The sequence below is a fragment of the Magallana gigas genome, chromosome 7 (assembly GCF_963853765.1).
Source record: "Magallana gigas chromosome 7, xbMagGiga1.1, whole genome shotgun sequence".
Taxonomy (NCBI): Eukaryota; Metazoa; Mollusca; class Bivalvia; order Ostreida; family Ostreidae; genus Magallana; species Magallana gigas.
The window spans coordinates 8214319-8241777 of NC_088859.1; the positions used below are offsets into that span (position 1 = coordinate 8214319).

Genomic DNA, 27459 nt, shown 5'->3' on the forward strand with positions numbered 1-27459 from the left:
AGTCCAATAATTATAATTTACATCTTCGCTAGCCAAGGGTGGCGTTCCACGGTGTTTCTCTATTCACTCAATAGAAAAACCACGATGGATCGTCGCCCTTGGCTAGCGAAGATGTATAATTTAACGAGTGTTTTTTAATAATGAAAATATGTGCAAACATAGGCTAATTTAAAATTGGAATTTTAGATATTTCTTTGTTTTTTATGAACAAAATTTTTGAATTACTTGACAGATTGTAATAATTCTAAATATATAACCTTCCTCAAAATACAATTTGAACTCAGTCGCGTTACAGTTATATAATTTCCAAATCATTTTTTTTTGAACGAAAAAAAAATACAAACGTAACTTCACCAGAAATGGTTACGTGGTTATAATTTTTTATTATTAAAAATAAAACCTCATAAACAATGGAGCAACAGATTGAGAGAATCAAGATACAAGATACGGGAAAATGACAACATTGAATCACATTAAAAATTCAACAAGACCGACAAAAAATTATAACTCGATGTATATACCATACACAGATTGTGAAATGTAATCTCTGCCTGTGCGCAGTGGCGTTGAAAACGTTATGTTCAAATAAATAAGAAATCCAAGGATTCGTTTTGGCGTTTACTATGAAAGCATGCGGCTTTGGGGGTGAATTCTTTGCGCAAGTATATATTTGACATATATGACACGTATAGTATATACATGTATGTGCACTAAATTTTATATATCAAAACGCGATATGCGATATGTACCTTTAGTTTTACTTCACTTATCGAGATCAAATAAATGCAGCGGCAATTATTCTCAAATATATTAAGAACGTCATCTGTAAATTATCTGATCATAAACACATATCAACTTCGCATTACCAATGCGTGTACAACTGCAAAACTTAAAACTTATAAAAGCTATGTTGATATCACGTCTTAGTCGCTGTCACAACAATGTCTATGAAAATTGCGACTGTTCCAAGGACCTTCCACTTTCGCGATCAATACACGTGTAAACTACAGTGTTACTGAATAAACCTTTTGGTTTACGCGGAACAATCGTCTCAATGACCTTTTTCGTTTTTCTATATAATGAGGAAACGCTCAACGTTAAGGACAGGGGCGTACAAGGCACCGTAATCCACCCAATTGGAACAATAAAGACAAACGATTTTCAGTTTCAGTCAAAATATTAATTTTTGGCTAGTAAATGTTGTTTATTGTGTAAATGTCATGGTTTGAGTCAAACATATGCTTTCATTCTGTAAGCACGACAGATATGGGTTTCCAAATTAAGCTTCACAGCGTTTATTCAAAAATCTTTATCATTTACTGTTCTAAATTGCAATTTTAGGTATGAATGGGTCTTGACTCCATCCTAAAGATACTTTTATTTAAAAGATAAGTTTTTGTTCATTTTTATTAATGATTTATCAAAATGGGTCAAAATCCGTGGTTTTAACAAAAACTTTTCACTTTTATTAAGTTATTTCAATGATTCTCAAACAATCAAAGATATTCACCGTTCCTGTAGTGAATCAGAGTAGCTCAGTTTAGATCATCTTCGCTAGCCAAGGGTTTTCGGTCCACTTTGCTCCCCATAAACCCTTGGCAGGCGGAGGCTTCTAGACTAGTCTAATCGGATAAGAGGGTGTTCGAATCTTTTCCGTCGTTTTATTTCTAATTTTTGTAGTTTGTAAATATTTTTAGTCTCACGGAATGCCCTTTGAGTAACAAAATTTATATAATACCATTAATTCAACCTTATTTTAAATTTCTATAATTATTTTTTACAGCCATCAAATTCAAATAATGATTAGTTTGTGATTAATAAGCACTAATTAATTAGGTCGTAAGTCATAAGTTCTTTTGTAAAACGCAGCCCTGGGCATTTTCAAACATTATTCGTGTTGTTGCTTGTGGGCGTGGTCTTAGCACCTTTGATGGCTACCTCTCTGCTTAACTGTGTGTCATGACAGATGATGAAATTTTTCTTTTTCTCCCTTGAAGCATCTCTTTTTCGTTGCTCTGACACAGACATGCGATTACTTCAGCTATAAAAAAAATTCTAAAGCATGCTACACCCCCCCCCCCGGGTCAATCCCAAATCTGCCAATGGGTGCCATTTATGTGAGTGTGTGGTGTCTTATAGTGTGTGGATTTATTGTCATTTTGTGTATGATTTATAATTCCTATTGTGTGTATTGCATGTAGTTTTACTTTTTATTCGTATAATTATCGCTAAATGAAATAGTAAAATTGAATGAATTAAAAAAAGAATGTCATTTTATAATTCTTAATCATATCGTCTCCATCTGTTCATATCCCGGTCTCCATTACAAGTTTGTGCCTGAACGTAGCAAACGGCGACTTTTATTTAGCAAAGAAATAAAGTAAAAACTTGTATTCTCTATATATATTTCTCAGTCCAAATTTCGCAATTTTGTTTAAGGGTTTTCTGTTTTTTAAAAGTCTAATGTATCTCATTTCAAAGCCACAGAATTGTATTTTTGGTATCTAGCAAATCTGAGATCAAACGCTACATGCAGTTTTCATTGTACATGTAGTAAACCTTTGATATTTGACCCCATCTCGTGATTTCCATGTACACTTCTAAACATTCTGTACAATAAAACATGCAAGGTTTGATCTGGTTATTTAAAACAAAAGTATCAAGCACAAAGAAAATGCATTGCCTAAACAAAATATCAGTTTTCAATCTGCTATGTTTCATTTACCTCAAATATTTTGTACTAAAATGCATTTTCCTGGAATAAAAAAAAGGATCTAGAACAATACGTGTGCATTTCTTAAACTGAGAGAATCCGCTTTCGGTCTACCGTCTGAAGGAGGCTTGAGATGGAACGATATCGGTTCCTCTGTTAGTAGGACCAGGGGGATCAAGGCCGTGTGAACGGGTGGTGTAGTGGTAATACACCCTGTGTATGGTACATATCTGTGAATGGGCCCGGTAACAGAAAGCATGCTGTAGTTTAAAGTTTAAGGTCGTGATCGACAGGGGAGACACGTTACCGACTGTTATCACTTTCTGTCACGAAAAACGGAAACAAAAAAATAATCGTTCATACAATCATTAGGTTTTTTTTCAAATGCATTGATACACGTTAAGGTTTGAACATTGATTTATTGAACTTCATTTTTTTAACTAACCATCAGAACTCCCTAAAAGTTTACGATATTGTTGGTTTAAACTATTTTTAGTAAAGAAAAAATCCATTTTTTTCACATTAATTTTAAATTTTGGTAGCCCCTAATAGACTAGTAGGTATCTTTATAGAGAACTCTTCTTCTAGGCTAAAGGAGATCAATACAGTCTAAAAATGGCCACGACCATTGAGGCTGCTACATTAAATATAAAATGTATAATAATAAAAGAGTTCGTACGATTGTGTTCAAATGATACCATATACCTGAACCTTATTTGGACATACAATATTCATCCGCATTGCTGATGTGAAATTAACCCTTTACTTGGTGGGAGTAATGAGCAAACAGGTCAAGGTAAAAACAAGTGTATACCTTACATGTAGTATTCTGTTACATTTTCCGTGTTGTATATAGAAGTATTAGAGTCGAGGGTGAGGGATTATTATAACGGTAATATGACTACATGTATATACAGCCAACTTAGAACATTACTGGTACACATAACACAGGTAATTCTGTACCATATTTGTCTATCCGCCTGCATAATGAGATAATTTACGTTAACAATTAATTCAATGTTATTTCAATTTCAACAGATACTACAGTAGATGAAAGAATTATTGGAAAATGAGACATGCGACGACAATGCGCAATGACATCTCGTTCGAGTGTTCGAGTTGTTTTACAGCGGTTCGCTCCCTTGTACTAGATTAAAAATAATTCCCAAAGTGTTTCAGAACTCGGTCATGGCTGAAATAGGTGTGTAAATATATGCAAATTTCCAGTTGTAATATGTTATAATGGTAAAAGATTTTGAAGAGGTGTCAAAACCAAATAAAGCGTACATGCATGCAGATACCAAGGAAAGTCTGTCGCACAGGCCCGCCTAATTATTGTAGCAGTACGGAATGTGTCTGGCCCAAAATATTTGGAAATGATTTATTGCACACGCATGTTGAATTTTATCACAAGGAATTTTAAAGGTCACGAATATATAAGTCTAGAAATCAAAATAATTATATCAACAAGTAAATTTTTACATTTTTAGTTTATTATTAGAGAGTATATTTTTTTTTTTAATAAACCAGACATGCTCTTTAAAGTTAAATATTGTTTATATTTAGGTATATTTTCACTAATTACTCACTTCAAACAAACCTTAAATATAATGTAATTTCTGATATGAGAACGTTTTTCAATAAAAGCAATGTTTTATAGAAAGTGTGATTTCCAATACTTGTAAATTCATTTATTCTGCATATAAATTATTACGTTGATCGTATTTATATAGTTTCAAAAGAAAACACAAGAATGTAATATATATTTTGTCTACTTTTTATTTTAATTTTTCTCAAAATTAAAACAATAGTTTATTTCAAATATTTGAGACAATTCATGTATAACTATACACGTATTCACTGATATGTACAATTGATTCTTTGTACAAATAACTGTAATATACATTGTAATTTCTCCTTATAAAAAACAATGGGCATAACAGTAACAAAACAACGCTATAAAATTAAACCTCTTCTTTGTGTAACAGATAAAAATCCAAACAATATCACTTGGAATGTTTTGGTTTTTCTACATGGCTTTCACGTCATTTCCGCAGGGGAAACAACTCGTGTGTCCGCCGATGTAGCAGAATGATATGTGTAATATTGCATATATATGTTGCGGAGCGGATGAGGCAGATGATACAGAGTTTGCATATTATAACCAAGCTGAGTCCTCATTTGATGATGCATCAAGAGAATTACAGGTTTAGACTAGTTTTATACACTCCCGCAATAGGCGTTGCCATCGGTACCGAATGTTAACCGCCATATTGCGAGAAGGAGCACTTTCATTTGTAGTTCACAAACATCCTATCAACAGGACGGCACCGCCTCGATCTCCGTCAGAATGATTTCGAAGTCTTGACTGTCCCCAATTTTGTTCATTTCGATGATGAATGTTGATTCGTGAGAATAGTGACGCACAATGTTGTCATCCATTTTGACGATAATTCTGAAATCAAATAATGAAAAACAATTAACACTCCAGCTTTATGACTTAATACACTTTTTGCGTTAATCATATTAAATAGAAGTATATTTAATAAGTAAGTGTTATGCTTACCCCTTCTTTGAGCGCTTGTATGTGATTTTGATATTTTCAACAGGAATGTTGTATTTTTCCTCAACCTAAAAACCCAATGGAAAAAAATCTCTATCAAAAACAAAGTTAGGCAGAGCATTGTAAAGTGTAACTAAATTTTGGTGTGTTTTTAAATAAATTAATTCACGGTGGATTAAATCCCTGTCAGTGACATGGTAGCTTACCGCTTTTAAAAGACCGTGTAATGTGGGGGTCCGCAGCATAAGGGCCGTAAACACCGACTCATGATGTTCTCGTACGTACAGTAGCACTGAAACAGCCACAAAACAATCCAATTAATGACAACTTACAATTCTTATAAGTTTTCTTATTTAGTTTTGCTTTTACTTTCATATTCGTGACAATTTTAAAGTATATACCTTTTTGAAATGATTCGTAGGAGTCCCGCCTTTGTCTTTTGAATGGCGGACACAAGACGTCATCAAAGCTGTCCCCCAGGGAATTCAAACTGTAAGGAAAGAACAGAGTACTTCATTAAAAAAATATATCAAATATTTAAATTCACTGGTGTTTTTTATTTTAAATAAAAGATTAAGATAGTTCTTAATATTTCATGAAGTTTTATTTACCTTGAGTTTCCATCATCGTCTAAGCCGCTGATTGACAAACGTGATGGACTTTTCTAAAAATGAAAAAAAAAATAATTACAATTTATAAATGATGTTATAGTTATTCATGTAAGCAAAAATGATAAAGCTTTTAATTGATTAGCTTTTCAAAATGAATGGGCGTGGATTATTTTGTTTGTACCTCAGCTTTCTTAATCCCGTCTTCATCCGCGGACGGGGTAAAAAGGAAGGGCATTGATTTTGTGTCTTGCATACTGTAAAACTCGGACCGCTCGCTAGGTGGGTGGTAGTGGTTGTCATGACTACGTTTTCGGGCTATAAAAGAAAACAAAAAAAATAACTTAAATATCCCGATAGATGTCAGTTATGTTATTTTTAAAAATAGTTTTTTTGACGAAAAGATTATTTCCACTGGAATGCTTGTTTATGCAATCGTAGCTAGAAGAAGAAAGCTTAGATTTGAATAAAAGAATAAAGGCATGTTATGAAAGTAAAGAATCTAAAGTCAGATGTTATTTTGTCGATGGCTGACCTTGGTTAGGGCCTTCGGGAGTCTGTCGTGTTTTTAATCTCCTTTCCTCATCTCTGGTTTTCCTTTCGGCTCCCTGAAGAGAAAACAGAACAATGCTTACTTGGGCGATACGAAAGATAACCGTGCAATTATCAGATCAACGTTTATTATGATTTCTTTGTATTATAAGAAAAAAAACATTTCTTTGGGTTGTATGTCACCCAGTTTATTAAATGAACAGTGAGGAAATTAATACCTTGTCACAGAACACTTTAATCTGGCAGTACCCTCGGTGTACCGGATCCTCTCGGGCGTTTTCGTACGTGTCGATCTGGACGTGAAGAGGCAAGCCCTAAAAAAGAGAAATTCCGCATACATTATTGACAGGAATCTCCTAGAGTATACCAGTACCACTATTTAAGGTGGTCATAGTTATATAACTAAATGTACAGTACTTATACTAAAGCAGATGCCTACCTTGACCCCCTTTTGGTTACTGAAGTCAGTGCTGAGACAATGGACAGCTACATTCACCTGAAAAAAAATAAGGAAAACCGTAATTTTATTTTCAAATTTATTCAGGCAAGGAAATTAAATGCTAAAAGTACATTTAACTTTTTATGGCGGCAGAGATTTCACATTTTATTTTTGTGCCGCGGATTCAAAGCCGAAATACGACACCCGATGCGCAAACAAGGAAATTTAACCCCACTCATCCATTTGAAAATGCACTTGAAAAAATTAAATACTTTTAATAATTGTTTGATGGCATAATATTTGAATAGGAGAAATCCCGTGGGTGGAATCTATTGGAGATTTTTTCTAATAAACCAGAGACTGTTAACTATAACCTCTTCTTTGAACTGGATTACACTATGACATATTACACCAGGCACCGCCCACTTCAAGTATACTCAGTTCAATTCCATTTACGATCTTACGTCAAGACCCCCAATTAAACAGTTTCAAAACTTTTTAAAATGTTTAAATTGAATCCAATTTCTGAAATTGAAGTCTCTGGCTGCACAATACCTGCATTGAGAGATTGTGATCTGCTGAGCAGAGTGAGAAATTGCTTACCTTTATCGGAGAATCTCGTGGATTCCAGCGCACGGACACAGCATTATAAGACACCTCGGTAATATTGCAAGCCTGTACACCTTGACTGTCCTTTGTATCTGTACAAAAAAAGCCCAGGAAAAAGGGTCACAATGTGGCATAGATTTCCGAAATAAAGAGGTATAATTTTGCGAGGAGCATTCTTTAAAATCCCGCAGGCCTGAAATTAACCCGGCCTTGAAGAAGCAGACGACTTACCGATGTCTATGACGCGCTGTTTGTGGCTGTGCTGTCTGCTGTGCCAAAACTCCCAAGCCTTCTGCTCATCTTCTACAGACTTGTCGTCCCGAAACACCACCATAATAACACTCTGTGAAATAAACAATACTATGTTAATTTCAAGTCCATCACTATTATTCTATAAAATTTTCTTTTCATTTTCACGTTTTCAAAGACCGTTATTGTGCAAGCGTTCTGAATTCTCACCTTAACCATTCCACTAGGAGGTAGCTGTTCCCCGGTGTACTCAATAGTCAATCCGTAATACTGGCCTAAAAGACATAGTATATATGATTACACGGTATATGAATGTAACAATTATATTGCAGTGGGTGTATGACAAAGTCTGCTGCTGAATGCTATATTTTTTTTTTTACCTTTGTTTAAATAAGTGACCCTGTCCTCGTCTCGCCTGCAAGCCGAAGAAATTGGGGTCTCCAGAATACATTTGTACCCAGCGGTATCTTCTGGTCTGTAAGAAAACAGGATCATGTCACATCAAATGTTTGACGAGAATGGTTTTGATCTAATATGTGGACTGCGGTTTTTAACCCCCTTTTATACGCAATAGTCAAAAATGTATACAAACTTCATCCACGATTAGCCTTGAAAGTCTTTATACATCATCATAAATCACAAACAACAAAGGTTTAATTATCTGTTATCTGTTACGTTAATTCAAGCCCCTGGTTATTTTGGAGTTAATTAGCGGTATCAGTGCTTACAGTTTTGGAATGACTGTCCCGAAAGAGGGCATCTTTTCGCAGGCCGACCATAACTGTTTCTGGTAGACGGCCGGTGCGGACTTTCGACGCTTGCCCACTTTCTGGCAGGAAGTAGTTGTTACTTCGCCATAACTTCCGGCGTCATGGTTATACATCTATAATCAATAGAAATAAATTTGTTACAACAATATTAATATATGCAGAAACAACTTTTCTCATGTAATTTATGACGTCTTTCAATCACTTTTTGAATGATATTCTGGTGTTAGAGAAAGGGGAATGCAAGATAGTAAAATGCCAATAAAACACATTGTTGAGATTCTGTAGTATAAGGTGTTATTTCGTAGATAATTTATAAGATTATTATTAAAATCTTTAAAGTCTTAAAAATTGAGAGAGAGAGAGAGAGAGAGAGAGAGAGAGAGAGAGAGAGATTTTAATTCGGCTTAAAAAATCAATGATTTTTCTTGTCGCATCATTCACTGATTTTACAGCAGGTCCAAATAAATTCAGTGAAGCAAATCCTACTCATTTTCCAACAAACATCCATAAAATTATGAATATCACTAATGTTTCACAAGTTATTAAGCAGAAATATTAAGCACTAACACTGGGTGTCAGATTGGCGCCTATCATAGGACATAATCACTCATTTCTACACTTTTAAGCAAAAAATTTTGCAAAGCGTCAGTTGTACGGCATTCAATTAATAAACCAACACAAAACTTTAAAAGTGACATCGCCGACCAAAATAGCAAAACCCTGTATCCCTATTGCAAAATAATTGTTACTGCAAACATGAATTTTTTTGCATTCAAACTTCAAGGTTTTTTTCCATACGTGCGCCAAAGGAACAGAAGAAATCGAAACCAGAGCAAAATACGTAAAATAAAAAGAACTTACAATGCTCAGCTGGTCGGTGGGAGAGAGACAAGGCTCCTGGTACCCGCTGTCTGGGGACTTCATGGCGTAATTCTCCTTCATGTTGACCCCGTAGTAGCCGTAGCTCGGGGACGGTTCCTGGTGGTACTGATGTTGTTGCTGTTGGAGATAACGCTCTATCATTTCATTGCCGGGAGGGGAGTGATTCATTTGGGGAGGGGTGATGGGGTAAATGTAGCCACTACCGGCGTATGTGGACTGGCACGTGGAAACGGGGTAAGAGTTCTGTCTCATTGTTTGATGCTGAATAGCATTGTTCTGTAAGAGATCCTGCTCGGATTGTCCCGCTAAAAGTTGATTGGGTCGCACATCCATGAGACCAGAATAGCACTGTTCGTGAGTATGATGCATTGAAATGTCCAGTGGAGAAATAGTATTGGTGAGTGTGGAAGCGGCACAAGCCATTGGCATACCGAGAGACATGGCGACGGAATCGTGCATTGTCGTCTGCTCTTCGGAGAAACTTTCTGTTGGAGAGTTCGTAGAGACGCTGAGTGGGTGAAGCTCGTTGGATTCTAGCACTGCCACAGCATCTGAAGAATATCCATTGGGAGACACAGGTTCTGAGTTTGTAACTGACGAGTCGTTCAACAGAACTTCCTGGGTGCCTTGAACACTTGGCTTTTTGCACAGTTTCTCGTGAAGGGCTTTTTTGATTTTGAATGTCGATTCTTTCTGCTCTTCGAACTTTTCGGAAGAACAACAGTTTAGTAATGGATCTGTATCGCACTGTTCGATTTCACCAAAGTTCCTGCAGTCTTCAGCGATGGGTGAGTTCTTATACAATATGGACGTGTTCCCCGCGGACGTAGAATTACCGTTCTTGATGCGTTGATTGGTCATTAAGGGGTTTTCCAGGGATTCTTCGGTCCTCACTGAAGCAGAACGAGGCTCCACCGTGACAGCAATTGGCCCTTTTCCTCTGCCTGATGATTTTTTGCCCTTGGACCTGGTTGATTTTGGACGCTGAAAAGATAATTATGGAAACGTCTAATAACCGTAAAATTATGCCATTAGACCATCTAATTAAGCCAATATTGAGTCACCACATTAGATGGGAAAACATATTTTGATACTTAAAGAATTACTCAAATTGAGCAAAATTTCTAACATATAACGCATCACATTATTATATGAATTAGTGTAAGATAAACAGGTCTATAAATAAAAAAGGAAAGAGTGGGATCAAAGATTTAGAGAAATAAATATCAATCATATTCCATCAAAAAACATAATTTATGTGTAAATTATTTAATGGTCTTGTTGAATATACGTTTTAAGAGACCCGTTTGTACATGTAATGTAAGGTAATTTGATATATATTTGTATGTGCATTGGATAAATTGAAGTAAACATTTTTTTCAAAACAACATAAATCAAATATTTCAGAACATGCCATGAAAATGAGTGAAGAACTTGCCTTTAAAAAAAAATTGTACATATATACACGTAACCAAGTAAATATTTGCCTAATCCACTCTCATAACTGTGTTAAATTTGTGTTTCTCAGTCTGTAAAAGAGTAGCAGAGAAGCGGTCGCGAGCAGTGTGTAAATCGTTTGATGATCTATTTCTTCAGTTTCATAAAAGATCCAACATATACTAGTATCAGCTTGCTACATCAAAGCTCTTTTTTTTTAGAATCGTGAGATTTGACATTACATTACTGTAGAGAATACATGTATCAAGACATAGGTAGTAGTACATGCAACGTGAGCATGTTTCAGTGTAACTTCTTTGAAATTTGAGAATTTTTAAACACTCTTAGTTTTGCAAGCCCTTCTTTCTTTTCATCCACGTTCATTTACATAAATCTATTTTTATTTCATTAGTTTTAAAAGTCGGGATTTCCCTATGGACTTTATTGACTGAAATATAATATGCAAATAAAGCATCAAAGAAAATAAATATCACCAAATAAGTAAATTCAAAATTCAACTCATAATGTATAATTCTAAAAAAAATTTTTTCCATATTGCTGATATAAAATTTACAGCCAATTTAACAGACAAATGAATTTAAGGTCCAGGGCAGTATGGCGATAATAGACCCTGTCAGCCACGATACCATAGGTCACGCACCTAATGAGTCAATTAGTAACGCATGGGTCCGACTAATGACAGCCTTGTCATGACCCAGGGAACCGGTGTCATTAATCGCCGGCTGTTCATTTAGTAATAGGGTATAACACCTTCTTTAGAAAACTCTTTCCCCAATATTAATATTTTACGGTTATTATTTTAAATAAACCGATGTCAATTTTCTCTCTTATTGCCCCTCAAGGACAGATAGGACCTATAAGCATAATTATTAGACCCATAATTATCCATATCGCTACCATCCGTTCTTACTCAGTTAAAGCCATATGATATTAAAAGGTTCATATTTTGATTAACTGTAGAGAAGATAAGTCTGATCAGTATGGCAATGAGTGCGTGGTGCCTACCTTTGGAGGTTGCTGGGAGGCTGGGGCTGGGGTGGTGACGGTACACACTTCGATGACATGGTCAATGGGAGGGGGTACCTGGTCATTCACCTCACAGATGTCCTCGCTCAGGAACTTCGTCTCAAGGTTCAAATATTCGCTCTCATTTTCCGATTCCTCCACTCCAGTCTGCTCCGGGCTTTGGTTAGCTCTGCAAGAAAATTGTAGAGAATTGGGGTTAAAGACGCTTACCATGTTTTTCTTTTCTTTCCCATGCAATACGTAAATGGTTGCGCATTTCAGCACAGCAGACGTTGCAAGAGCCCAAGCCTACCTTTCTAACGTCAAAACCGACATGGTTCCACTTGCGTAGTCTCATGCAAATGTTGCAATAATTAATGGCATTTAATGCACGAGAAATATATCAAAATAGTTTCAAAAACAGGCCACAGACATTTTTCCCGGCTTACGCAGAGATAATGAATGGAGCATAATTAGCAACGAAAAGGAGGCCAAAGAAAGCGTCCAGTTAGAGTTTGTCGGCGGTACCGTGAGAATGACGGGACAACAGCAGACTCAATGTACAAGTTTAAGGTAGTTCACACCACGGGGAAATGAAAGAAGGGTCGCGACCGTCACCAATCACGGGTCCTGTTTTTCACATTTGGTCTCATATTCGTTAATTTACCTGGTATGTGGCTATAAAACCCAGTCACCCGAACTCTGAGCATTAGTTGTGTATCTGATTAACTGACTCAGCAGTGAGTATATAGACAGCAACACAGAGAGAATTCGATAGTCTATTCACAATGGCTAGCATTCTTTTACCGTGTAACCTTGCAGTGTAAATATCATGTAGATAATGAAATTGAGAAAAATTGAAATCTTTCTCTAGGCGAAATTATAAACGTTGTTACGAGAAAAGACGGTTCGCTGATTTTTCATCATAGGAGAAATAATATTTAAAGTAGATTAACTTCAATGGAGTTACGTGGCGAATCGGACCAAAATTGAAAAGAAGCAAAAACTGTACCCGGTGTGTGTTTAATTCTTATTTGTAAGTAAATAACGTGGGCGCGTTGGCAATGGAACCAAAATAACATAAGATAATCCTAAATCTCCATCCGATTGCCTGTCAATAAGACTGAAAGTGTTCTATCAACATCATTCAGTGCACAGCAGTGTGTGAATAAAATATTTGAATTTTTAGTTAAGCTAAAGATATTCTATTTTATGACCTCATCGGATCTTCAGTGTAAAAGTTCCGTCAAAACAGCTGTCTTAACAATATCAAATTACTCATTATTTGGATTAGGTGCAGATCTTTATCCTGAAGCAAACCGAAACATTTTAGCAAATTTCCGGAAAATTTAAATAAAATATACTTTGTATGATAATGTATGCTATGTAATTGACAAATACATGTTAATGTGCTCAGTTATTTTTTTCTCTCTTGGTAACAGAAAACCGAACACAAAGAACTAGCCATAAAATTGTATGTATCATAGTAAAAAATTATGAGAGTAAAAAGCGTATCTAGTTCATACTTTATTTCCCAAGGTCATCAAACGATACGTATGTATCACCTTACACACCTGACGTACACAAAAAGGTTTTGTGCTGAAACCAGACACAAGGAGTGGGTGACGAAGCGAATTAGGACAGTTCTTAGCTAATATTTTGAAAGGTGTATAAATATTGCAATAGAAAATAATTATATTTAAAAAAAAACACGAAGCGATGAGTGTCATTGAAGGCAAAAATTACGCAAAAAATACTCCAAAAAAGTGGGGGTTTTTAAATTTTATGTTGCAAAAAAAATATCATGTAAGGGAAGGTCAACCATTTAAAAAAAGTGTTCTATATAAAATAGGTAAGATTAAACTGTTGAACCGGACACTTCGAGACCTCATTTGACTCTTGTACGGACAAATCCAGCATATCAACAAAATACAAGCTCGACAGAAATACAAATACATGCATATAGCTTACAGGTTAAAAAGTGTCGCGTGATTCACTTTTTGCAATCAATGTTTATTCAAAATGAACAAATAAATACACCTGTGTATTAACAAAAAATAAGAATCTAATTGCTGGCATTATGTTTTTTAACACCATAATAGCCCTAGGATTCAACTGTTAAGTAGAAAATTGGACTGATTAAATATTTTTATTTCACTCCTCAATTTATTTTAAGCGTGAAATGTTGTTTTAAAAGTTGAAAAAGAACGGAAATAAACTGGAGAATCGTAGGAAGGATACTCTCTTTGTCGTTTACTTAAAGAAAAAAACATTGCAGCTGGTTAATTTTGCATGTCACAATTTATGAAATAATTTGAGAATGACTGAAATGTTGATTCACAATCCAGTTGGTCATAATTTGCACGACACGATTTATGAAACAATGTGAATGTCTAAGTTTATTGAAATTTAAATTTACACTAATGGACAACAATGTGCTAATTTTTTTTCAGAGGTTACACATTTTCTAGTATGAACATTCAGAACTTTGAACTCTTTGAAGAAACCAAATAACATTTATCGTTCATAGGTTGGATCACAATTATTATAATTTCTGATTCGGAAAATAAGTACATAGAATTTAAATCATCCAGTGACTTTCACTCGGCAATGCATACAGGGGACAATTTCCTTGATCCTAGGGGAGTCTCTGTGGATTCAATGAATCACTAGATCATTCATATTAGTCAACGGAGTGTAAAACGAAAACCACCATAAAGCTTAATTCTTACATTTTATGGAGATATAATATCATTTATTTTTAAAGATGAAAGTGAAAAAAATTTCATGCAAAACTTCAAAATATGAGATAATTGTTCAAAAATTAAAGAAATTCACCTATATGTTCCCTCAGGAGTTTGACCCATTATCTAACGAACTTTTAATTTTTTTGTCAGAAATCCCAGTCATATTTTCCCCAATTCACCGAAAAATTAATAAGGTCCTTTAAGGACATAAAGTTATTCATTAACCAACTGCGAATAAATATAATTAGCTCTGATAATCATATCTCATTTTATTCAAGCTAAAATGTTACCTTATGATGTCCTTGTAATCATTAGTTTCTCCAATTTTCATTCCACTGGCGTCCAGCGCCGGAAGTTTGCTGTATTCATACGCTAAGGCAGACGCTTCACTACTGATGGCAGTCTCCGCAGCCGTGAGAGGGTGCCGGAAGTAGCCGTTGGGGTCATTAGGAGGCCCGTCATCATACAGAGCTCTCCCACCGGAGACCTTCGGAGAAAAGGTCCCCGCTTCACCGCAGTCCGATTGTGAACTTTCGTTTTCCCTGCAAAAAAGAGAAAACTCCATTTCAGATATATCCTTGAAATGCGAATTGCTCCATTGGTACATGCAGTAGTTACGAAGTATGAAGTTATGGAGAATAATGCAAGTACCAGATGAGTATATGACAAATGTCTCGCAATGTTGCATCTAATTTGTTGTCGAAAACGTCCATGTCGGACAGACGCATAAGAAGTCTGCGAGACTTTCTGCCAGGCTCATTTGTCATCTTGCAATGCATCAGAGATTGCTTCACACATTCATTTATAATGGGGTCCTTTTTTGTAAAGACTTAAATATTTTGTAAACGCTGCTAGATAAAAAAGGATTCCTCATCTATTTCTTATGAAATTGAAAATCACTTGGTGATGAAGCATAATGTTCCAATTTGCATATTTACTACAATAAAATTAGATAGCGGTTGATAACCATAGGAGAGTGAGCGCCGGGGAACTGCTTTATTCTATTACAAAAATGAAATCCTCCCAGTAAGGCATGTATATAAAATGTTCTTTGAAGTCTTGTGGCGCATGAATAATTTTTAATGAAAGAAAATAGTACGCTGCCTTTACCCGTCCTTAAAGAATGAATCAAAGCACAGAGAATCGAATTCAAGCTTGTCGATGTCTTCGATTGGTAGCTCAAATTCCAATAGGGAAGAAGTGATGCATTTCATTGTCAGCACGCGTTAAATAGTCCAATACTAGAGTGAAAATCGTAACAAGAATCCATTCAGTTTGTTATTTGTAAGCTTCACATTAAAAAACGTTCTGGTCATCCATTCTTAAGCATTTTCCAAGAACACCCATCGCGTCGAGAGACTTTCGAGAATAGACACTGAAGATGTGGGAGAAGGAATTTAAAAGGACATTTGTCAGATGTTTATTTAAATTCAGTAGGTAGGTGGGTGGGTGATGCCCTGTGTTTGGCAACCTGAAAATACAGAGGCGTTTACTTTGCCACTTGACAAAAAAAAGAAATATATTTGGTCTATAAATGCGGTGAACTTTATTACGTTTGCAAGATTTTTTGCCGATACGTTTGAGCGAACAACTTTTGATTTATGCGTTCATCTTATCCAAAATACCTGTCATTCAAATCAGCTTAACACCTATCTTGTTTCCTAATTAGGCATTGCCAGAACTCTAAACACACAGAATTCAAATGCGAATAATATTTAAATTACATACACTGTGCAAATCGATGCGCAGCGCAGGGAGGCGCGCTGGTCTTAACCACAAATGTTTGACGCACCTGAAGGTTTTACCAACGCACGTGGTTTGCACGTCAGACAACTAACACCCATGTTCTTATAGTTATAAGACATTCTTTGGCATTTCTTGGAAATAAACAAAAATTGGATGACTATTTACATTGTCGTTTAGCATTTCATGCGCCAACTTTAAAAAGGCTAAATGGCCAACAAACCCTCTGATCTAGCTGTCTTAAACTTTGAATCATAATATTTTTGGCCATACATAATTATAAAGTAAAGAAGAAATCCAAAGATTTTATCTTTCAAATGTTAACTTTTTTCTATACTGTATCTTGACACAGAACTCTTCGACTAAAGGAGATAAATATAGTGTAAACATTGTCACGGCCATACAGCCGTCTTAACCATAGACGCTGTAAATGTCATTCACATTCTGTTGTAAACATTTCAACGATTGATATAATTGAAGAAGTATGATATAAAGAATTTCAATTTATGTACCCATTGATATATTACTGTTAACAGTTGCATGTTAATATTTTTCTTTGATAATTTTAATTTTAAACAGTTAGCCTAATTATAGTCCGTTCCAAGATGGCGCTTGTCACCGAATTAAATATGACCAGGGTCATTTATATCTATACCCTTTTAACCCTCTAAGCTGAGTTATACATGTTCTTGATGTGAACATTTAAATCTCTAATTATTTTCTCTAGTGTTGACTGTTTCAATTCTTGCAATGGCCGTTTTACTCAAAAGAAATGGGTCAGTCTCTATTTGGATTAAGTAATAGCAATCACCACTCCTTAATCTTCATCACAAGCAGCAGGAGAATTGAGAGTTCTATTGTTATTATGGAGTAACACGACAAAAGTAGACTACTGAGTCTACAGGTATGTGGGGAAGTAAAACGAATCATTAGAGTACTCCTAATCTAAAGCTCTGAATTAAGTCCTCGTTGGTACATCTTTTGGAATACCCCAATATAACCTTTTCGTCGGAAAGCGCGTATTATTCGAACCTTTCAGAGATAACAAAGACAAAAAAGGACTGTATAGAGAGTGAAGTACACATAATCTTACTGCAATTTTAATTTAGAACATCTGTTTAAAGATACTCAGCAAGTCTGCAAATATGCAATATAATGAGCTTGTCAGACTTTGAGATCTTTAGCAAGGTGCAACCCTCTCACAATTCTAGCATAAGTGGACTTAGTGAAAAGATGAATTCTTTTTGAGCAAAAAAAATGTTTTAAAATATCAAATACATCTAATTACAGATTTGCATCTACAGTTGTTAGTATTTAAAAAATACATCGAATCACGTGTTGAATGCATACATCAAGCTTCCGGCGAGTTATCAGTGAAAGGCGAGAAATGATACACTTCTTTACACAGATTTAATGCAGGTGATGGACAAGGGATAAATCAAGAGGGGAGAGGGAATTCGTCTCCATAAAGTGTCCCGTTCTATCGATTTTACATGATCGTTTGTAGATATGTAGCTTTTCTCACTTTCTCTAATCGATATATTTTCTAGTTAATGCGGAAATCAATGAATCTTTCGCCATTGGCTAACCTTCCTTTGGTTCTTATGGTTGGCCTGATGGTGGTTAATACATCACGTGATCAGCTATCACTTCCGTGCATTCTTTTACAGCCCTAATATCTTATCTGTTCCTAACGATCCAATACCAATATGCAGAGCCATTATTCCTATTTCATACTGAATGGATTATAAACAAAATGAAGTTCGTTCACACGCAAAAATTCCAATGCTAATGTCCAGGGTTTGGGTTTTTCAGATTTGGGTAAATCCTGATTCTTTCTTAGAAAATCATTGATGTGATTTTTTCAATCCTTCAAAATGCTTTTTTACTTTTAAATAAATTAAAGTGCTCATTTCATGATCATGTAATAAAACAATACATTGGATTTAACTGTTACATGTATTTATCATTAACCTACAAAAAAATCAATAAATCTTAATACTTTGCACCGTATATATTGCCTCTTAATTATATTTCCTCCCTTGAAAATTCATGTTATCCAAACTTTATATCTGCTGTTCGTAGATTGAAAAAAGATCGGAAATGATTTTCCAAAATATATTTGAACTGCATGCACTTTTATGCAGAACACATTCGACAATTTACATCAAGGTCATTTCAAATGAAAACAAAATCATTTTTTTTTCTAATAAAAATAAGTAAATATTTCATTATTTTTATAGCAATTTCAAGTTTATCAAAGTGAATATTACCAGGATTGTCCGTCAATTGGTTGATTAATTTAAAAAGGCTTAGATTCAAACGATTCAAAGATACATGTACATGTACATTTGAAGTGAACTTTCCTGTCATGCTATAATTCAATTTGTTTCCATCAAAATAAAAATTTCGGAGACACAGACAATACCAGTAGGGACGTGATTCTAGATTGAATGCAATAAACTTTACATCAATAAAGTAGTTTCTATTCAGCGTGACCTGCCCCGCTATTCGTTTGATGGACACCATCTTTGTTGGCCATTAACTGTACGGTCTTTGAAGATTCCGACAATTGGCTGGGGGCACTACCGAATTTCTAACTACCTGGGCCCACCAAAAAGGTGTTGAAGTTGTCAATTTAATCTTGGGTAACCACAAATTATTAACAAATAAAACTCTGCAATCATCGCACAATTCTCCAGGATGCTAGATGACTATAGTTTCTTCCCACGACACAGAACGTATATAAACCGATTTTCTTCACTTGCAGGGCGACAAAATAGATTGTCCTAGGCCTAATTTTGGTGTTTAATGCAAATCCAAGCTTTGTCAACAACAACTTTTATGAGAATCCATTATTAGAGATGGGAACAGTCTGAACAGTTTCATGTTTTGATTTCACCCCCCCCCCCCCAAAAAAAAAATGGGTATTGTTCCGATTGAAGTACACGTAATTCAAAACACCAAACGGGTAACTGTAAAAATGTTGTAAAGTACACTGTGCGAGTACGTGTGAAATACACGTGTGTAAAAACATGCAAATGAACCCAAACTTACTACAAATCATTGTCTACATCCTGTTTGACATTATTTAAAAGTTATGTGTTGTTGTAATATGTATTAATTTATTCAAAATGTTCAAACGTGAGTTTAAAATAGGCTTTAAATTTTTGTAAACACTTTTATACTTTATATCTGTTTAAAAGTACAAGGTGCACTTTTTAGTACGTCTTTAACGAGATGGGCGTAAAGAAAATTTAGATGAAAAATTGAAAAGATTTTATCTGATATTACATGTAAAAACCCTAATAAATTTCTACCACAACATCTCAGTTTCTCTTTAAAAAAAAATAAAACACGAATGAAAAAGTTATTTAAAACTATGTCACCTAACTGAGAAAATTCTAACAGTGGTACGAATGCACAGCTTGTACATGAATACAGTTTGTTTTTGAAGTAAAATTTGAAGACATTGTAGGACTTGTATATTTCATACTGACACTGCTGTTAAATCAAAAAGTGAGGTCGGTCTGAAAAATTGTACAATTTAGCGCGCGTCCGATCTTAGTTTTAATTAAATAGTTGACACAGCTAATTGATAAATGACTTCGACGTATGCAATTTATTTTTCTTTGCATAGACACTAAACTAAGTATTCGTGTCCTCTACAGAGAAATGAAATTACCGAATGATGGGTTTTTAAATGCAAAGTTGTAGCAGAGATATACAAAATAAAATACATTTTTAAGTTTAAAGCCAGCTTCTGACGATAAAGGAGTCTTGGGTAGAGGTAGAAGACCTATTTATGGGACAGTCAAGCTATCAAATTAACAAGAAATGTATCACCTGGACAATGAGGGCGATGTAAAATATTGGGCTACTTACCCACAAGACATGCTACCGATGCCTTCCAAAATTCACCAAAAAATCAAATAGTCCTCACTATAAAAAGGGAGGTTTAGCCCTCCAAAGGCTCATGTTCCGTTTGAACTATAATTTGGCAGCTTTGTTGGGTAAACATCCTCAGAAAGGCCCCTTATGTCTTGGAACCGAATTGCGGGCGATCCAGTAAAAACAAACACACATTTGATTTCTATCGTATTGAATAAACACTTAATTTTATAGAAAAGTTTCCAATTACCAATGTAAGAGTTAATGAGATGGTGAAGCCCCGGGGCCGAACGGAACGCACCGCGGAGCGTTTGAACAGCACAGTTCTACAGGACAACTTTATCAATACTAATAAATCCCGATGACCATCTTTCTAATCAAGTGTCGTGGCGAACTCTCACTATTAACTCGCTTCATCGAGTCCCTACACTTTCCAATATATGGTAGCATATTAAAGTTTTAGTTAGTGTATATGCATGAATTGCAATCAATAATATAAAGGACCATGTGCATTGGGCCGGAACAACTGTTCATTTAAACAGGAAAAGTGAAATTTCAGTTAAACTGATTTGTAGTCTTTGCAGCACCGCTTTTATGTGAGAACTCGTATTCAAATTCAAATTTTTCATGTCAAATCAAAAAGTTAAAATTTTTCGCATGAATTCATTTTCAGACCAATACTTTGAGATTGCAATTTTATGGACACAATAAAAAAAACCGATTTATATGCAGGTTTCTCTTTTCATCAGAATAATTAATTCGAGAATCGAATTCTTCATCACTGAAATATGGAATTTTGGTTTCCCAACTTAAATGATGGAGGACAGAAATAATTCGCTTATATCACTTCTACCATTGACAAGAAACAGATCTGGCTCTCGTGAGGGGAGAGAAATTTTAGTCCAAAGCTTAGTGTATAATTTGCCCGGTAAGGTGTAATTATTTTGGTAAACTATACATGTATGTTGTGTGAACAAGAAAAGGGTCACAAACCTGAGTATCTGTGCAGTAAGATAAATACTAAAGAAAATTGGTAGAAAACCTTTATGGTTCACGCAATCATGTTTTGATATGGTAAAGAGAAGACGCTTTGAAATCACGACCAAATCCCCATGGATGAGCAGCCATGGCTATGATTTATTCGGGGATATAGATTCAATTTAAGATGAAATGCACTTATTTCATTTAGTTAGCAACTAAAATAATGACACTAACACCAAAAATTTTATCAGACATTATGTTTTTTCCACTAGGGTGCCCTTCAAAGCCAGAACCATTGAATGGTCCAAGAATCGGCCCCTGTATGTGCTAAAATGTATTTACACGGTGTCAACAAGACTATATTTGGAGGGGAAGTTCTTCGACAGGGTAAGGCCCCGGACCGCCATCGGAATATTTAATTTGAACATCACACCCAAGAGTTAGGTAAATATGTGCAGACTTTCTCTGTAAAAGCGTCAAAACGCTAATGTTTGCAGAGTCTAATTTTCATGGAGCATTCAGAACATGTTGGATTAAAGAATTTTGAACGACAGAAAAATGGTGCTTGGAGAGAGAGAGAGAGAGAGAGAGAGAGAGAGAGAGAGAGAGAGAGAGGTTTAATACAGCATTAAAACTACTCAATTTAAAAAAAACTTCTGATGCAGTAAAATACATGTACTAGTAAAGGCATTTTCCTGCAATGGTGTATACAAGCCTTATATATTGAAATAAACAACACCATGACTTCATTTTTGCAAGCGTGAAGAATTTATAATTACGGTAGCTACATAATTTATGACACCTGTGATTTATTTCAGTTTTTGTAGTTGAAATATACAGACAATTTATGCACACATATGAAAGGTTATGGCGTTTGTTTTCTGTGATAGATAGTCCAACATGCGACTCCGTGGGCGAATAGTCTAACTAACTAACATTGTACATATAAAAGAAAGACCAATTCAGTCAGTTTTCAATTGTATAGTCTTTGTTTTTAAACACAATACATTGGAATAGACATATGGGGACTGATTAAGCTGGCGTGAAGCCCCCTTGCTTGACTGAATTTGTGTCAATTATTTCGTCTATTGAGAAAGATCCCCGACGTGTTTGACAATGGTGGGAAAACAATTTTTCAAGGTGTTACAAAACCAGGTATGCAGACCGAATATCCTCGCTATAAATTAGAATTGTTTTCATCGATTGGTTCTGTCACCATTCCTAACGGGCAAAAAAATTCTGTAACCGAAATCGATAATGGCCATCAATCGAAAATTATATCGTCCTATACACTATTTTTTCAATTATTTATTGTTTCCATGGCGTCCACTCTTGGACCCCAACACTGTTAGCGTGTTAACTTGTTACTTATAACCATATCATGCCCATTACGAATGTTGTCATTCAGTTAAACGAACAGATCTAGATTGGTTTAATTATTCATGCTGACTTAATTACGGTATTAACATAGTATTTAAGTACAGACCTAGACCTTGGCAGTTTGAGCAACGCATTTCTTTTTTTAAAAAATTCCGGTATTTAATTTCAGACATGCAAAATAAAAAGATGCACAAAACGAAGGACATTATATTTTGTAACAATGAACGCCATCGCGTTGTCAAAACAACATCGATTTTTCATCAATGTAGTAAACTTTAATTCTCCTGTGAGCAATACATTTCGTATATCACATCAGAAATAAAAAAAAAAATAAAACCTTCACTATTTCCAGCAATGTAAAACTTTACAAACAATTTATATGCGCACCTGATCATTCTACATGCTATATTAAATAACAAGACTGAGGTTTCCAGTATCAACTCTCGGATTATAGTGAGAAGTGAGTACCTACCTCGAGTGATTATTGTTCAGTGTGTCCTGGCCCGAACTAGAATCGCGGCTCATTCTATATTCCAAAATCCTGACAAACTTGTCTTTCAAGTTTCGAGTTTCGCCAGTTTTAAACACACTATATTGAAACTAGTCCCAATACAACGACGTCGATCAAGTCAGCGTTGTTAATGCGCTTCTGTGAATTGCCCATTCATGTGTACAAGAATGATCGCTTTGGTACGAACGTTAGAATTCATGAACAAAACGGATCGCGCATGCTAAGCACAACTGCCAGAAGCCTTTAACGGGCAGGAAAAATATTCATTGTAGAAAGATTTCTGAGCTAACAAGAAGATGTTTGGACAAAGTCTTTCGTTATGAGAAATGTTCTTCAGTGTCTATGGCCGCTTTACAATTCTTCTGTCGTTTATTCAATGTATTGTGAAGAAATTGTTGAATACACTTACGTCGCCGTGGTTTAAATTTAATGGTTTTGGTTCAATGGTTTATTATAATGGCCCAGTAGTAAGGAACCCAGAGTGTGAGGTCGCGTTCAGGGATAAAAGCCATCAAAAATTCCAGTAAAATAAGAGGGGGAAACACAAATCAATCAATTTTTGTGGGGACCGTTAAAACTTTTTCATGTTGACTTCTTTCTTCTTCTTTTTTAAATTTTATGAGCGGGTATTTCAGAAGCCGCTAAAGCTGTGCCCATTCACCCCATAGGTACTCCCCAAGTGAGAGTGTTTAGTCGCTGGGTGGTGGCCCTTCACCCAATGTTGAATAACCATTGTTGACTCATTCCAAAGACTAATCTTCTTATGGTCTTTTACTCAGAGATTCCGCACAGGATTTCTTAATATATATAATTTTTAAAATACAGGAGTAATAAGCGTGATCATAATGCTTATAACCTCGCCCAAATCTAGAGTTAACTTATAAATTATTGAGAACACATGTACTTTTAGAAGTCTATTAGAATATATTAATTTTGTGTGTGTGTGTGTGTTTTGTAGAAAATGTGTTAATTAAAATAAGTTTAGTTTTTAATTGCCACTTTTCAACAAAATATCCAAAGTTAACCTTCATTTTGTTTGAGCACGCAAGTCACATTTTTTGTAGGAATTGATTTGCCTTTCCGTTTATGACCCTCCAGGCTCCATATATTTTATGAAACAGGTGGGGAAATACGTGGATTATGTTTCGTAAAACGTTCAAAATTGTGACAATGTAAGATATTATAAAAAATATTACAAATCAAGACAAAGACAAATTAAGACTATTATTGACAACAAAATTCAAGAAATGGAGTGGTAATAAGCATGTATATACAGTACGTGTTTTAGAAGTTTCAAGCTAAAAAGCCAAGTGATCAGTTGTATTTAGATATATTTAATTCAGAAGAATTTTTTAATGCAATACTACAAACTTATTCGCGTATTTACTTTTGATTGAAAATCTCTTTTATGGAAAAGGGTAAAAGGGGTGCGTAAACTATTCACCAACTAGACTGGTTGTATGGCTTGAGCAATGAACATTTTGTAAGGTTGTCCATTTACACACACGTACATGTAAGATAAACAGTCAATGACTTGTAAAAACAGGGACTATCAGAATAAGGAGAAATTGATCTTCAAAGACTTATACGAACATTGTTTGCTTAGGTAAAACACAGTTTAAACACAAGTATGAATCGGCTTTCATCAAACAGTTTGAGGTTATTCTGCAACAAAAAGTACATGGAACCTCAATGTAGACGAGTTACAATTCTAACACACCGATTGCCATCGCCAGTCAAAAACATAATTATCCAGCTTGATCAGTATCAACTACTATTTACATCTGAATTCAGTTATGAAAGAAAAGGTGTTTTTTTCTTGTTAAATGGACCGTTTATGTAACGAGGACACAAGACTTGCCACCCATATGCAAAGCAAACAAAACAGAACACCGCAGTATACAAAATATCAATAGTCAGGTTCAGTCAGGAGCAGTTGATGATTGAAATTGACATCGGCCTCAACCTACTTTTAGGTTAAGAGCAATCAGAACAACAAACCCGATCTATATTTAAATATTTCAATGGTTCCTGCGATGGAAGCAAACATTGCAAGAAGTGTCCCCTGACAAACTGTGGAGGGTATGACTGAGTGGGTCGAAGCCCCACGAACCGATCTCTCAGAACCCTCCCCTCTCTGTTTACTTACTCCCCAGTAATTACCTCGCTGCCTTTTCTGACTGGTTTGCTCATCTATAACCCTTGACATAAAGTATTTCAAGGTCACAACCTTTGGTTACAGACTTCGCAGTTTTTTTTCTTAAGAATTGCGTACATTGCTTGTATTAGAAAATAGCACGTAAATACATATAAAGCAGGGATTTGCAGTTATCAAATATCATTTTTTTTTTAAATTTTTGTCATTTATACATCCTGAATAATAACTATCAGTTTTATGACTGACATATTGGTATGTACTGTGCCTCCTCCTTATTTCACATAAAACAATCAAACAAGGAACGTTAAACTTCAAGAGAAATTCTTGATCGTTCAAAGATCGAAACACAGGAGGTATAAAAGAATCATAGCTCATTATTGCGGCTTAGATCTGATATCCATATAAGGGTATAAGTAAAGAACAAGGCTAATCAATTAACAGTTCTTACGAAAAGAAAAAAAGAGAACATTTTAACCTCTCTTTCATAATCACTTTGATTATAAAGAAGATTTAGGGGTACTGTCAGAGCAGCTATTGGACGTCGTTGTCCATTATGAAAGCGGGAATTTCTATTAGACTACAATGAACTTCTTAATATGAAGAGCACTGTAAAAAGATACAATGGACTGTGTTCAAATTTAAAAGCCACAGTATTTGGATCTTTTCATTACTAACTTATAGATTATAGCCCAAAATATCATATTATAAAAGTTTACGACAGAGCCGATGATTATGGTTTGTTGACCACCCAGGATTCCTACACTAGTCCTTGCCTATAACTTGTCCGTTTGATGGTTTTTTTTCTGTCAGACTCTGAGGAAGCAGTATAGGAGCGCGCACCTGTTCAAGTCCCCCGCTGTCTGTTTTTCTCAGTCTCCTTATTTCCCCTCGCTCCTTTAATCTTGTTCATGCCCCCAGAAAATAACACATCTATATGTATTGTCAACTGTTTCTACATTTTCTTAACAAAGCACAGTAAAATGAAAATGGGATTTCAAACGATTGGCAAAATAAACGCAGTTTCTCAAGTCAACCGGTATACCTGATAAATTGTCCAAATCTCAAGGCTAAACACAATAAAACTCGACCCAGATGTCGGGTGACAGTTAGCGTTTTACGGACGGGGAAGATGACCATAATACCAAAAATCACTACCGTTAAATCCATTAAATGATACGGTAGCCGTGTTTTTTAAAATCCCATTCTGAAAATAGGTTTGTAAATTTTGAAATGAAATTAAGTCATAAAGTTCCTAATTATTCATGTGCAAGTACATGTCAAATGAATGTACATGTATTAAACTTTTCTTGTCTAAAACGTTAAAAATATCTATTCATCACGGCCCGGGCAAGTTATTTAACTGTGTCAGAGATACATTGTACGTCAAGATCAACGTTTGCATATTACAACATTTTTAGATACACGTTTCTCTTAATATGCTTGCAATCAATGTTAAGTTTTCGTCAACAGATATTTGATGCTGTCCGTACATTTGAGTAACTACGCATATGAAGATTTTAAACATTCCTTCAACTGCCTACAACGCATTATTTAGCAATGTCCGTAGCAATTTCTTCTGCTTTTGGAAACTTGGCGCTCTTTCTTCACCAAAAATAGTTATGTCTTTTGCTTACTTCATATGAATAATCAATCAATATTCAAGAAGAGAGATTTTAAACAGTGAAATGCTTCCTTTCGTAGATCTTACGTGTAATAAGATAGCTATCAATGCAGGGAAAAACTTGATCCATGTATCCTTTACTACTCAGTTGCTTTATCCTTTGCTGGCTTATTCATTAACCTATTCAATACGTAACAACGCATTGCTTGCTGGCCTATACAATTACTAACGGTATTGCGTTTACTTGTGTCTCATTTTATCAAATAAAATATTATACAACATGACTACTTTCATGTTGTATATTTCATTTGATTAAATGAAATGTATCGGAAAGGACACTAACTTGTTGATTTTAACTTGTATTTATACAATATATTTATGAAATATATATTGTATCTACATGAATACTGATGGGGCGTGAAAAGAATGAACGACATATATACACACGGATACTTGCTGACTTACAGAGTTGCTTTTTATATACAATGTATGCTGGTCTTTGTTCACTTATTGCTAACTTGATGCCCTTTGTTTTCGGTCCAAATTCACAAATTTCCAACCTGGAATATCTTGATCCAT

General features: G+C 35.2%; 1 protein-coding gene across 6 annotated transcripts in view; it reads right to left on the reverse strand.

The window, feature by feature from the left end:
- Positions 1 to 4474: 4474 nt before the first annotated feature.
- The window catches only part of LOC105325116 (grainyhead-like protein 1 homolog), a 31104-nt gene continuing 8119 nt past the window's right edge, over positions 4475 to 27459 (reverse strand). Inside the window, exons 1-18 of one of the 6 annotated variants that reach the window (XM_011424504.4) lie at positions 23063 to 23474; positions 14886 to 15137; positions 11849 to 12038; positions 9365 to 10369; positions 8462 to 8616; positions 8114 to 8208; positions 7944 to 8008; positions 7716 to 7827; positions 7479 to 7576; positions 6876 to 6932; positions 6655 to 6750; positions 6420 to 6492; positions 6069 to 6202; positions 5888 to 5940; positions 5678 to 5766; positions 5483 to 5568; positions 5280 to 5344; positions 4475 to 5168 (exon numbers count right to left, since the gene is read on the reverse strand). In XM_011424504.4, the coding sequence (XP_011422806.3) occupies positions 5030 to 5168; positions 5280 to 5344; positions 5483 to 5568; positions 5678 to 5766; positions 5888 to 5940; positions 6069 to 6202; positions 6420 to 6492; positions 6655 to 6750; positions 6876 to 6932; positions 7479 to 7576; positions 7716 to 7827; positions 7944 to 8008; positions 8114 to 8208; positions 8462 to 8616; positions 9365 to 10369; positions 11849 to 12038; positions 14886 to 15137; positions 23063 to 23115 (2817 nt within the window). In that variant the 5' untranslated portion in view covers positions 23116 to 23474 and the 3' untranslated portion in view covers positions 4475 to 5029. Of the gene's footprint in view, positions 5169 to 5279; positions 5345 to 5482; positions 5569 to 5677; positions 5767 to 5887; positions 5941 to 6068; positions 6203 to 6419; positions 6493 to 6654; positions 6751 to 6875; positions 6933 to 7478; positions 7577 to 7715; positions 7828 to 7943; positions 8009 to 8113; positions 8209 to 8461; positions 8617 to 9364; positions 10370 to 11848; positions 12039 to 12161; positions 12641 to 14885; positions 15138 to 15246; positions 15598 to 15705; positions 15955 to 20223; positions 20567 to 23062; positions 23475 to 27459 lie in introns of those variants that run through there. The other 5 variants (XM_066065796.1, XM_011424503.4, XM_011424502.4 and 2 more) reach the window with 5 other exon arrangements.